The sequence below is a fragment of the Sorex fumeus genome, unplaced genomic scaffold (assembly GCF_029834395.1).
Source record: "Sorex fumeus unplaced genomic scaffold, SorFum_2.1 ptg000002l, whole genome shotgun sequence".
In the NCBI taxonomy this organism is placed as follows: Eukaryota; Metazoa; Chordata; class Mammalia; order Eulipotyphla; family Soricidae; genus Sorex; species Sorex fumeus.
In genome coordinates, this window is record NW_026606059.1 from 21280846 (window position 1) to 21294889 (window position 14044).

General features: G+C 42.3%; 1 protein-coding gene across 1 annotated transcript in view; it reads right to left on the reverse strand.

Annotated features, from left to right (window-relative positions):
• ZC2HC1A (zinc finger C2HC-type containing 1A) overlaps positions 1-13841 on the reverse strand; it is a 40137-nt gene extending 26296 nt beyond the window's left edge. The window contains exon 1 of the mRNA XM_056106853.1: positions 13779-13841. Coding sequence (XP_055962828.1) covers positions 13779-13794 — 16 coding nt within the window. The 5' untranslated portion in view covers positions 13795-13841. The remainder of the gene's footprint in view (positions 1-13778) is intronic.
• Between the last annotated feature and the right edge of the window lie 203 nt (positions 13842-14044).

Sequence of the window (14044 nt, forward strand, 5' to 3'; positions counted from 1 at the left end):
TCCTATCTCTCCATCCCCAAACTCCTCTTAATTTATATTAAGAGAATATATCTCCACCAAATTCAATTTAAGGTTGATGTTATTAATCCCAAGGATTAAGAAACAACACTGATGAGCAGTTAAATGACTTCCTGATTTCCTGAGATGATGTCAGGATGGGCTGGAGCGATAGCATAGCAGGTAGGGCGTTTGCCTTGCACCTGGCTGACCCGAGTTTGATTCCTCCATTCCTCTCGGAGAGCCCGGCAAGCTACCAAGAGTATTCTGCCCGCACGGCATAGCCTGGCAAGCTCCCTGTGACGTACTCAATATGCCAAACACAGTAACAAGTCTCACAATGGAGACGTTACTGATGCCCACTCGAGCAAACCGATGAATAAGGGAGAACAGTGCTACATATGCTACAGATGCTAGGATTATCTGAATTAGCATATGTGACTATGTGAATTGTTTCATTATTTTATAATGAAATATTAAATTCTAATGTTAAATAAAATATCTATTGCTGGAGCGATAGCACAGTGGGTAGGGCATTCGCCTTACAAGCGGCCAACATGGCCGACCCGAGTTCGATTCCTCCGCCCCTCTCGGAGAGCCCAGCAAGCTACCGAGAGTATTCGATATGCCAGACACAGTAACAACAAAGTCTCCAATGGAGACATTACTGGGCCCGCTCGAGCAAATCGACGATCAACGGGAGGGCCTTTACCTTTACCTTTAATGTTAAATTAAATTCTATTTCTTAAAGATTTTTTTTGATTTAAAATCAATATATACATATACCATAACAATACACATGACATTTTTTAAAAATTCTACACTCGTGCTGTTGGGGTCAGAGAGACAGTACAGTGAGTAAGATGCTTATATTGCATACACCTCACCTGGGTTCGATTTCCAGGGCAACACTGTAGAGTTCCCCAAGACCACAGGGAGTGAGGCCTGAGTGCAGAGCCAGGAGTAGACCCTGAGAGCCACTGGGTGTGGCTCCAAATTCCCAAAAATAAAAAATCAAAATAAATACTAATAAAATTCTCGATGCATGTTGGAGGAAAAAGGACACTCTTTTGGACAATAGGGTGTTGGAACTTGGTATGCACGAAACCCTATCATAATATCAAAATTACAGTGATGAAAATCAAAAAAAAAAGAAAACCACTACATTCTTCTTTTTCTTCTCCCCCTCCCAGAAGTAAAAGTTTTACTTAAGGAAAAAAAAAAAAGGGTGAGGAAGGTGGTTCAAAGGACTATGCAGTGCAGGCCAGAGCCCAGGGACACTGTGGATTAGGAGGAATACAGTAAAATGAAAGCACAGTAGCACTGTAGCACTGTCCTCCCGTTGTTCATCGATTTTCTCGAGCAGGTCCAGTAACGTCTCCATTATGAGACTTGTTACTGTGTTTGGCATATCCAGTATGTCACAGGGAGCATGCCAGGTTTTGCCGTGCGGGCGAGATACTCTTGGTAGCTTGCCAGGCTCTCTGAGAGGAGTGGAGGAATCGAACCGAGGTCAGCCTGGTCGGCTGCGTGCAAGGCAAACGCCCTAGCTGCTGTGCTATCAAAGCAAAAGAAAGCAATTCCACACTCAGAGTTAGGATGTGGGCAATTCAGAGTGGAAGCCAAAAACTACATTCTTCAGAATTCTACCTAACTGACTCAATCTGTTATTTTATTTTATAAGTGATCTAAAATGCTTCTCATGTCTGTAGTTTCCCAAAAATTAATACTTGAACCTATTCATCGCGTTTTCTCCTGAATATCTTACTGACTACTGAAGTTCTTGTATCATAGAAAGGATAAATACAGAAGAAACATCTTTTGAAGTAACAGACTCGCAAAGAAATTACAGTTTTCACACCAAGTAACTTGCAATCAGGCATTTACTGAGTTCGCAGTAAACTAATGAGAACCGAAATAGCCATCAATGAGAATACAGTCCCTGGTAACAGAAGAACTATTTTGTTTTCTCACTTCTACCACTCCACTGACCTATTTAAAGGCAGATAGCGAGGACTTGTCATCTCAGGTGGAGGTAATGTCACTGCGGTGACAGTTAAGCAGTGGACACAAGAAAGACAAAGCTGAGATTCGCCTGATCTGTCCTCTAAGACCAGATTATTTAAAACCAGATTATTTGTCTCTAAAACTAGGTTTTCTAGGTAGAGCCACCTCATATATCTCGATCATTTAATTTCACTGTCTAATCAGAAAGTCTGAGGCACTTTCTGAGTGAAGTTCATTAGATTCACTATGAATGTCTCCATACCAGAATGAACAACAGAACAGAACTGGAAAACACAGGATACATGATCTATCAGACTCGCTTATAGTTTTCAGGCTATTCTATATTCTACTAATTAAAAAGTCATCAATAAAAATGCAAAAATGTATCACATACTGTTGCATGCTTAAAAGTATATTTTATTGTCTCTTTGTTAAAGAAAAGATAAAGGTTTAGAGGGGCCTGAGTGATAGCAGGTAGGAGGTTTGCCTAGCACACGGCTGACTGGGGTTCGATCCGCAGCACTCCATATGATACCTTGATTCAGCCAGAAGTGATCCCTGAATGCAGAATCATGAGTAAGCCCTGAACACCACCATGTGTGGCCCCAAAACAAAAACAAAAAGGATAAAAATTCATAAAAATTAATTATTAAGAAAAATAACTTTAACACATGAAAATAATATAAGTGCCTATGGGACCTCCTGACTATCTGCAAAAAAACAAATGAAATAATAGTGACGCCAGGATGACATAACACGCAGGGCCATCAAAATGCTTGGCTGTGTGCATGATTTACTTATTCACTCTATCCTAAGAACCAAATCATCTAATCCATTTTCACATAAAAACACTTAACACAACAATACCCAGAATACAATGAACTGCAACTCTTAGGTTTGATTCCTACAGTTTACTGAGTCAAAATGTCTTTAAAGGAAAAGAAAATTATCATCACTAAAAAAGTATTAAAAGACAGACAACTGACATTAAAGAGAAAGCACTTAAGAGCAATTATATCAAGAGAAAAATTAGGAGTGAGGAAATAGTTAAGGTTGTGCCGGGTTCAACCTGCAGCACCAGTTGACCTCCAAAGCATCCTAAGATACAGCAATGGACACTCCTGAGCATCAATGCAGATGGCCATGGAGGCCCATGGGTACCACAGGAAATCTCTGATGGTCTCTGGTCCCACAGAGCCCAAGAAGCACCACATTCTTAGACCCTAGCAGTGAACCACAAACTGAAATTACTCTCGTCCCCTGAACACCACTTGAAGGATTTCCCGGTGCTAAAGCGAAAAAAAGAATTATTACTTCCTTCAAAATATACATATACATGGGGCCAGAGAATATATTTAAACAAAGCACTTGCTTTGCATGTGGCTGATTCCCTGATACTCTAAGCATCACCAGAGTAGCCCCTGAGCACAGATCCAAGAATAGCCTCTGAATCTACCTGACATCAAACACATACCTCCTGCACTTCTCCCCACCACCGTCCACCCCACCAAAAACTAAAAGAGTAAAGAGAAGGTGTAAGAAAACTGGACTAAGGGCCAGAGCAATAGTATATGGATAGGGTGTTTGCATTGCATATAGCCAACCTAGGTTCTATCCCCAGCATCCCACATGGTCCCCCGATCACTGCCAGGAGTAATTCCTGAGCACAGATCCAGGAGGAACCCCTGCTCATTGCCAGGTGTGTCCCATAAAGACAAAAATAAAAGTGAACAAGTAAACCTGACTAAAAGAGACTTAGGACAGTGGTAAAGTCGTGGCACTCTGGGGTGAGGGTCGGGGAGCAGTAATGCTGTATATCAATACCGTAAATATCAACACTATTATAACTGTCTTAACTATAAATATTATAACAAATACGTGACTTTCTCCGACATTGGCTGGTAACTGAGTAAGGTCCTGTAATCCACAAAATGAGCTATGTGCAAGCATGCTGGTGTCAACACCTGTTAGAAAGAACTTCTACCGGCAAGACACGATAACTAGGTTAGGCCCAGAGCCACAAGTCACACTCTGTTCTCGTGGGATGCTTTAAACGGCATGCTTGGGGACAGATAAGGCTCTCAGATGTCCTTCGTAGTTTCCAAATCCTAGTTATCCTAGGAAAAATATTCAACTTCTCTATGGTTCAGATTATTCCTGTATAAAATAAGGAAATTTGGTTCAAAAAACCTTTGTGGGACTCGCTTCTATCTTTAATATTCCAGTTTAATAAAATCTACCACAGAGAACCCTTTAGCAAGAAACTTACATGTATCTCTACCTTACTGGAGAAGTTTAAAGTTTGTCATATATATAAATAAGTAAAACAGTTAACTAATTGAAGAAGATGGTGGAATGGATATTTCACATAGTGTGTTACGTAGTATGTTGAATAAGTCACCACTTGCCTATGTACATAACAGAGAATCACAAGGGCCTACAACCTCACTATATAAACTAGATAGACAGCTGTTAAGTGAGGATAATGTCTAGTCAATCTAGCTCAAAATTTCTGGAGGACAACTGAGATGTCATGTAAAAGCACTTTTCAGCCTAATGAAGTAAAAATCACAATTCTAAGGCTTGGAGGGGAGCGGGTTGAGCTTTCCTCTCCGCCCCGACCAGGGCTCCGGCAGCCGAAGACCTCCAGGACCAGCCACCACCATGCTGAGACCACTCTCCGCACACCTGAAGGTACTGGCAGAGGGACAAATCCACGCAGGTTCCGGGGCCGAGATCTCCCAGCCTACTCGGATTGGAGTCGAGCATCCTCCACCCAGATCCTCCAAATTCCAGTAGGTGGGGGTCACACCCACCACCTGGCCCCCTGGCGCCGTGTAATCCCATCAACGGCCAAGACTCAGAGACTATAAAATCCAGCTCCCGGATGAGAACAGTGCAGTCTCCTGCCCCCACACCTGGCTGTTCCTCACCGGGGCCCCTTGGAGGGGAGCGGGTTGAGCTTTCCTCCCCGCCCCGACCAGGGCTCCAGCAGCTGAAGACCTCCAGGACCAGCCACCACCATGCTGAGACCACTCTCCGCACACATGAAGGTACTAGCAGAGGGACAAATCCACGCGGGTTCCGGGGCCGAGATCTCCAAGCCTACTCGGATTGGAGTCGAGCATCCTCCACCCAGATCCTATCGCAGCCGCGCCACATCTTATCAGGACATCTTTATGACATCTTATCATCTCATTCCTACTTTGGACAAACTTGCAGGCTATCGAATGTAGCCTGCCCACAGGGCAGAGTCTGGCAAACTCCCCGTGGCGTACCAAATATGCCAAATACCAGTAACAATGATGGGTCTCATTCTCCTAAATAGCCTTGAATATAATCTCAAGGTTAGGATGAAAGAGACGTTACTGGGGCCTGCTCGAGGCAATCGACGAATAACAGGATGATGAAATGAAAAATGAAAAATAAAAAGTCTTAACTCTTAACATTGAGGAAGTAGGAAAGAACATTCTTAAAATAAAAGAACTTGGCAAGTTAGAACAGAAAGTTATTTTTCTGTTCTGGGAGCATGTCCACTTCCTCCCACTGATGAGGTGAATTCAACTTTCCAAACTCAACAGAATTCTTGGAAGCACAGAGATACAATCCTTTTAAAAATCAACTTGACTTCCAGATCAACAATCTCTAATATATCACCAGTTTTTCCCTTTTTCAGCTCAGGCTGGATTTCAACATTTGAACACTTATTTTAGTCGACACTTTGTAAACTAAAAAATATCCACATTCTCTATTACAAACATCTACCTTGCTAACTCACTTTTCCTAATGTTAGAATGAATTTTACTTCCTTGATAGCCTATACTTGCGTGTACCTACCTTCCACTCCAGTTTGGACCTTCCTAGTCATTCCCACTTCTTTCATTAATCATCTTCAAAGCCATTATTTTCACAGCCAAATAGCTGGGAAGAAACCAGTTTAAGCAAGTGGAATTCTACGAGCTGAATTCCTGTTTCCCCTAATCCTTTCTGACCCTACAAAGATCTTGATGATTAACATCCAGAGTAACAGTATTTTTTGAAATAATTATATTTCCAGGTTAGTTCTTCACATTTACGGACCAGCTATTTCCCACTTCCCATTTGTTCCCCATATGAACTGCAAGAAAAACTGTAATTAAGCCTCACTACAAGTGTTTGTATTATTTTTTAATCTTTTATTTAATGAAAGAACCACGATTTACAGCATTACTGGTAGTTGGGTTATAGGCATACAATATTTCAACATCAATCCCATCACCGCTGTCAACTTCCCTCCACTGTGTTCCCATTCTCCTCCTGCCCACCCACCAGCCAGCCCCCTTGCCACCTTGACTGGCACATTTCAAAGCACTGTAGTGGTCTGTCACTGTCACTGTCCTCCCATTGTTCATCAATTTGCTCGAGCGAACCCAGTAATGTCTCCATTGTGACACATATTACTGTGTTTGGCATATTGAATATGTCACGGGGAGCTTGCCAGGCTTTGCCATGCGGGCAAGATACTCTCAGTAGTCTGCCAGGCTCAACAAGAGGGGCGGAGGAACCGAACCTGGGTCGACCAGGTCAGCAGTGTGCAAGGCAAACGCCCTTCCCACTATGCTATCGCTCCAACCCAGTGGTCTTAACTACAATTATAAATAGATTCAATGACTGTACTCCTGTAAACCAATGGTATCTTAATTCTAAAATCATTTATCTTAATAAACAAAAATTCACTGGTTTGAAGAATAAAACATTCATCAGTATAAGTCTTCATTCAGCAATAAAACTATTCTAGGAGGTAGGAAAATAGGAAGAAGAAAGAAGACAGGAGAAGAGGAGGAGGATGGAGGAGGAAGAGGAAAAGGAAAAGGAGGAAAAGGAGAAGGGGGAGGGGGAGGAGAAGAAAATAGAGAGAGCTTCTGTAATGAGTCCTTAAGACACAGAAGCAACAGAACACCACTAAGCTACTCATAACTAGTCATAACCCAGGTCCCTTCTTGAATCTTGACACTACTGGGCCTTTCTACAGCAAGGAAGCAGTGCTAATCAATCCCATCCAACAATTTTTTTATCTAATGTTTTAATTAAGCTAAACATGAGCACACACCATGTAACTTCCAACAACATTAAGATTCATCCTCTTCCTTTTTAACATTCCCCAAAATTTAAGTTTTTTCATATCTCACAAACTAAGGGGGTCTGGACCTGGTTAGTACTCAACCTCTAGAAATGCTAGGTGCTAAGTCATCTTCAGCACATAACCTTCATTCGATAAATGAAGTCTCTACTGCTTACCTCTTCTGACAACTTTAAACCTCTGTAGAGGCATCTGCAGAAAACACCCCTACCTCCATTTCCTTTCCTGTTCAACCCTAAAGCACCCAAGTTTCTTACCTAATTTTGCTAAATATAACTTTCCTGGGCAAATGTATTCTGCCATTATCACTTATACGGTGATGATTATCAAACTTTTAAATTCCAGATACTTCCAAGTCCCTATGAGATTTTTCCACCAGATACCACACCCAAGTACTTGACAAGCATTTCCTGAGCCAAACGCATTACCTCATCTTCCAAACTTGGTCTTCCTCTTGGATAGAGGCACTAATATTATGCTTTTGACCAAGACGCAAAGCTACAATTATTATAGCCTTTGTTCTCTTACATTCAACACTCATAACAGATCTTTCCATCTCAGAAACATCTTCTATGTCTTCTTTTTTAATTCCTACTTTTTTGTCTTAGCTCAAATTCTCAACACATATATTTTTCCACCCTACTCTATCTGCAGTCATAGTTACCTAGTGAGGCTGCCATAATCCCTTCCCTGCATACATTTACCTACAATGAACCATTCTCAAGATCCAAATGTATTTCCTATGATTTTAGACGACCATTACACAGGAGATTGTGACTTCAGAGCTCCATTTCATAGCTGAGAAAGCGAAGATTTAGAGCAAGTAAATTGTTCAAAATGCAAAGAAACAAGACAAGGATTCAAACACAGGCCTCACCAGCACAACAGCTATCAAAATGCCTTGCATCCAACACAGTACCCAAAAAAGGGAATGCTATATAAAGTAGGAAAGATGAAAAATTGTTCAATAAACTAGGATATATTTAGAATCAGAAAAAAAAACTGAAAACAAACACTAATGGGGCAAATAACTGCCTCCAACTAGGCATACAAAAAGAACTATAAATTATAAGAACAAGGACTACAACTGTAGAAGAGAAATAAGCCTTTTTTTTTAATTTGATTTTTTTAGGGCAAAACTATGATCTAATATTTTCCACTGTCAAAAGAAATGAATGAGCAATCTGATGTCACAACTTATTAATAACTACTTAGCAGGAAGTTACAAAAAAAATGACAACAAAATATCTGGATCCATTGGCTTACTTTATCATCTCTCTAGTATACAGATTAAAAGCTCATGCGATTATAACCCTCTGGAGTTGGGCTGGAGCTTGCCTTGCATGCCATCAGCCTGGGTTAATCCCCAGCATCCCAAAGGGTCCCCTAAGCGAAGCCAGATATAGCCCAAAAGACAAAACAACAACAAAAATAACCTCTTCTAAATCTAAAACTAATTGCTACTCCCTTAGATAAACCTAAACAGGCTTTAGATATAAAGAAATTAAAGACTTTATACTAATTATCAAGACAATACAGACCAGAGTTTCCCTCCTCACCCTGCCCCGACCAGGGCTCCAGCAGCTGAAGACCTCCAGAACCAGCCACCACCATGCTGAGACCACTCTCCACACGCATGAAGGTACCAGCAGAGGAGCAAAGGCATGTGGGACCCGGGGCTAAGATCTCCAAGCCTGCTCGGATCAGGGCTGAGCATCCTCCACCCAGATCCTACAAATTCCAGTAGGCAGGGGTCACACCCACCAACTGGCCCCCTGGCACCGTGTAATCCCATCATCAATGGCCAAGGCTCAGAGACTATAAAACCCAGCTCCCGGAAGCATCTTATTATCTCATTCTTACTTTGGACAAACTGGCAGGCTACCAAATGTAACCTGCCCACATGGCAGAGTCTGGCAAACTCCCCGTGGCGTACCCAATATGCCAAATACCAGTAACAATGATGGGTCTCATTCTCCTAATCCTGAAAGAGCCTTGAATATGGCCCTTTTTAAAAAATCTCAGGGCTAGGATGAAGGAGATGTTACAGGGGCCTGCTTGAGGCAATCGACGAACAACAGGATGGTCGTGATCGTGACAGACCAGATGTAGTCCGTTAAGGACTGCAATATCACAAACCGCGTTTCTTATTTCATAGATGATCTCTTAACAATCCACAGCATGAAAGTCTCCAAAGACTAAAGTTCTAGCTTGCAAAAGGATGTTATATTTTTCCAACAATGAATTAATGTTTCATTTGTATTAAATGCTCTATGTCTATTCAGGTGATTTTGCTACATCTATAGAAAATTTTATTGTGCACTATTACTAATATAGATATTTAAGCGTCATCAAAAATACAGTATTTTCTAAAAATTTCTTTCTTCAGATAAAACCCTCATTTATACTTTTACAGGCCTATTCAGATTTTCTCTTAATTTTTCTAAATTCTCTTCACTCTTACTAAACTGCAAACTTGTAGGATATATCTATTTCATGTTATTTTAAAAATGTATCAGCATAGAATTAATCATACTGTCTTAAATGTATATACCTACAAAAAAAAAAAGAAAAATATCAGTTTTTTTAAGTTTTTTTTTTTTTTTTTTGCTTTTTGGGCCACACCTGGCAATGCTCCTGGCTCTGCCCTCAGGAATTACTCCTGGCGGTGCTCGGGGGACCATACGGGATGCTGGGAATCGAACCGGGTTGGCTGCGTGCAAGGCAAACGCCCTTCCCGCTGTGCTATCGCTCCAGCCCCTTAAGTTCTTCTTTATCAACTTACTGATTTATATTTTGTGGAATTTCAATTTAGTTTTATTCATCTACATGTGCATTTACCACCTCCACAATATAAACTAGAAACATGACTGTAACACCAAACAGCGCGGTGTTAGTTACAATTTTTTTTTTAGACACAAGCTTAATGCTATAATTTAAGGTCCAAAGAAGGCAAAAAGCTGTCCTATGAACACATCAATGCCTGTTAAATAACAATACAGCCGGATGAATTAATGAATGCTAATGGTAAGGCTTAAAGATCTGATCTTGGGGCAGGAGTGATAGCACAGTGGGTAGGGCGTTTGCCTTGCAGGCAGCTGACCCAGGTTTGATTCCCAGCATCCCATATGGTCCCACAGGCACCGCCAGGAGTCATTCCTGAGTGCTGAGCAAGGAGTAACCCCTGAACATCCCCGGGTGTGACCCAAAAAAAAAAAATCTGATCTTTCTAAGGTAAGAGGACATAAAGGACTGACTATTCAAAAAGGGAATAAGCATACTACCATAATTTCAACATAAAACTCATCTTATATGTAATTTAGACCACTTGAAATTACCAATCTTTCATTGTTTTATCTTAGAAAAAAGACAATCTCATATTTTTAATTAGTCCACTGTATTTAAATATATCATCATTAACTCTAGAATTTTATCTTTAAATTTTTTTAAAGTAAAAAAATTACTTACCAGGACCTATCAAGAGACTGGGGCCACAAAGCATGCCCATCATAAACTATTACATCAGAAATCATGTATTTTCCAAGGCATTAATTATTACAGTAAATCTTCATTACAACTCAAAAGCACCAAATCTCAGGAAGCTATGAGCATAACACCTCAAATTAAAAGTACTGCTTAAAATTAAAAGTACATTAATTTACACAGAAACTGTCCTTATGCAATTTTTTGTACTGAAGATGCTTAAAACGCCAGAATCCATGATATCTACCATGTCAAAATACCACCGGCAGTTTCAAAATTTATTTAAAAGCTAAGCTGAATCTGATTTATTCAAACTTCTATTTATAGTTCTGACTAGATTGAGCCACATTCTGACTAGCCCTGGAGACCTGGAGCCCACGTCTACTTAGGAATTCAGAACGTCACCACATATGTTGTTGGAACTCTTCATGTGTAATATCCCAATTTAAAAACTGCATTTATTATTCGCTGTAAAGTTCAGAAAATATTAGCATCAAAGACCTTATGAGAATATTGTGAAGATAAGAAAGAGCATACTTTTCATAAATAAAATTTTGTCTGCTGATGTTGTTTGGGGGCTCTACAGAGAGGTGCCAAGGGACTATGTGACATCAGGGATGAAACTTAGGCCTCCGGGGTACTGAGTCCAGTATAGCAGGTAGGGTGCTTATTATGCACAGGGTGGACCAGGGTATAATCCCCAGCACCATGTTTCCCTGACCCAGAGTGCAGAGCCAAAAAGAAATCCTGAGCATTGCTGGGTGTGGCCTCAAAATAAAAACAAACTAAAATCCCTCAGGCTTCCTGCAAGCCAGGTATGCCTTCTGGCCCTATGAGTTCTCTTCCAGGCTCAGATAAATTTTTAACTCAGACCCCAGCCCCAGACGTCTCCTAAACCAAATGTTCTTAAAATACCTCAAACCTGTAGGAATGGCCTACACCTACACACACACACACACACACACACACACACACAAATACACACACACAAATAAAAACAAGAATTGGTGAGGGAGTAAAAGGGAGTCTCATACTTTTGGTGACAATGTTTTCATTTCCCTCAACTAAAACTGAATCTAAGGGCTGGAGCGATAGGGGTAGGGCATTTGCCTTGCATGCGGCCGACCCAGGTTCTATTCCTCTGCCCCTCTCGGAGAGCCCAGCAAGCTACCGAGAGTATCCCGCCCTCATGGCAGGGCTTGGCAAGCTACCTGCGACATATTCAAAATGCCAAAAATAGTAACAAGTCTCACAATGGAGACATTACTGGCTCCTACTCGAACAATCGATAAACAACGGGAGGACAGTGCTACAGTGCTAAAACTGAATCTATCACATTAACCAGCAATCATACAGGATCCTAAATACCCATCTAAAGAATATAAAAACATTAATTTGAAAAGATACATGTAGGCCTATGTTCAGTGTCACACTATTTCCAACAGCCCAAACCTGGAAACAAGCCAAGTTTCCAAGAACAGATGAAAAGATTAAGGCGTAGCATATAAACTAATGGAACATTACTCAGCTATAGATTTTAAAAAGATAAAATCATGTCATTTGCAATGAGAACGGAGCAAGTACTGTTCCACAAGAGAAATATAAACAGTGGATAATTTCATTCATACGCAGAACCTAAAGAAACAAAGCAAAGCCACAGATAAAGCCAAACCAAAAGGAAGTCTTAGATGGATATCTTCACTGCAAAACTATTAGCAGAGCAGGTAGAGGACATAGAAACAGAGATTCAATGTAGTGGACCTGATTGGCATTATAGTGGTGGGTGTGGTATAACAAACATTTAGAAAGGAACAAACCCATTCTAAAACGTCACCCTGTTGCAAATCACTGTCACCTCAACTTTTAAGGGGAAGGAAAGAAGACATTCAACTCAATTCAATAAATCTTAAATACGCACTTACAAAAAATTTCTTGAAAGTACGAAGTACTACCATCACAATTCCTATTTCAGGGAAACGTCAATGGTCTGTTGACCAAAAATAAGCAAACACCAAAACCTTCCTTGGTCACAGAAAACTTACTGCCCACAGAAAAAAAATGGAAGAATTTTTGATTACCTATTATGGTCAAGATGTTTACCGTGAGAGTTTCACCTGGCAGAAAATTTTAAAAGTGAACCTTTCGTGCCAGCTATTACTTTAACAGCTTTTTGGTGAGATTTAGTCAATGGTAGAAGTTATCAGTATTTTTTACTTTTTACTTCATTGCACAATATGAAATATTTCATTCCCTAATATGCAACATTACACAGGGTGCAATGTCTCAGCCTAGTCTTAATTCTACCGAAATGCACTTAAATCAAAAGGAAATGAAGACACCAGGATCTTTCGATTCTGAAGACTTATTTTCCATCACATGGCTCGGTTGCCATTTGAAATAGAGTCTTCCAAGTGTTGTTGCCAATGCTCTCTGGGCGTTTTCCTTTGTTGTTTGGGGGGCGAATACTGTGTTGCACAGGATTAAATGGATAAAAGGGAAGAGAGGAAAAAGTGGAAGAATTGAGAACAAAGCAGAACACTGGAGTCATGGTTACAGCACGAAAAGGATAAAGGAAAAAGAAAAAGGAAGCAAATCTGGCTCTTCCTTAAGAGTGGCCATGAATAAACCATTTAAATCCATTGTCCTGCCTGCTTCTAAAGCCGGCCGGGGGCACTTCCTCGGGAGATGCTCCTGGTACCCTCCGGACTGAAGATGCAGCAGAAATGGAAAATAAACGGTAACCCAGGGAAACCGGTCAAGGAAAGCACCAGCCGCCAGTGACTGGACAGACACCTCCGGGAGGGGGACGCAGCAGAGCTGGTCCTGGCGGGTGCGAGGCCCTAGAGCAGAATGGGAAGGAGTCCACTTTGCAAAGGCAATCCCCTCGGACCTGGGTTCGACAGTGGCCGCTACCGAGACGATACTCAGGAGCGGGGCGAGATCAGAGGCCGCGTGTCCAGGCGCTGGACCCTGCTCGGGGGCGGGAGAAGCGCGGCCAATGATGCAAGACACCTCGGGGACCTCCGGCTGCCCCCCGGCTCCCGGCCTGCGCTGGCGCGGCGGAGTCCGCCGATCGCCACCCGCTGTCGCCTCCCCGGCACCGGTGCGCAGGTGCCCCCAACTTCTCCGGGTCGCTTCGAGAGGCCCGACCCGCATCCCTCCACCTTCTCACCTTCCAGCCCCTCCATCGCGCCGCCGTCTCGGGCTGCTGGAGACTCGAGCAGCGCCCGCAGCCGCCGCCGCCGCCGCCGCCCAGCTCTGGCTGTAGCAACCCGACCGCACCTCCCACCCGCTAACATCCCGAGCTCCTATTGGTCCGGGCCGGGCGGGGGCGGGGCTCCTGGGGGCGGGGCCTCGGCGGGAGGAACCGCGCTCGGGGTTTGCAGCCTGGGCGTCCGGGCGCTCCCGCACCGCTTCCCGAAGCACCGAGATGCCTCT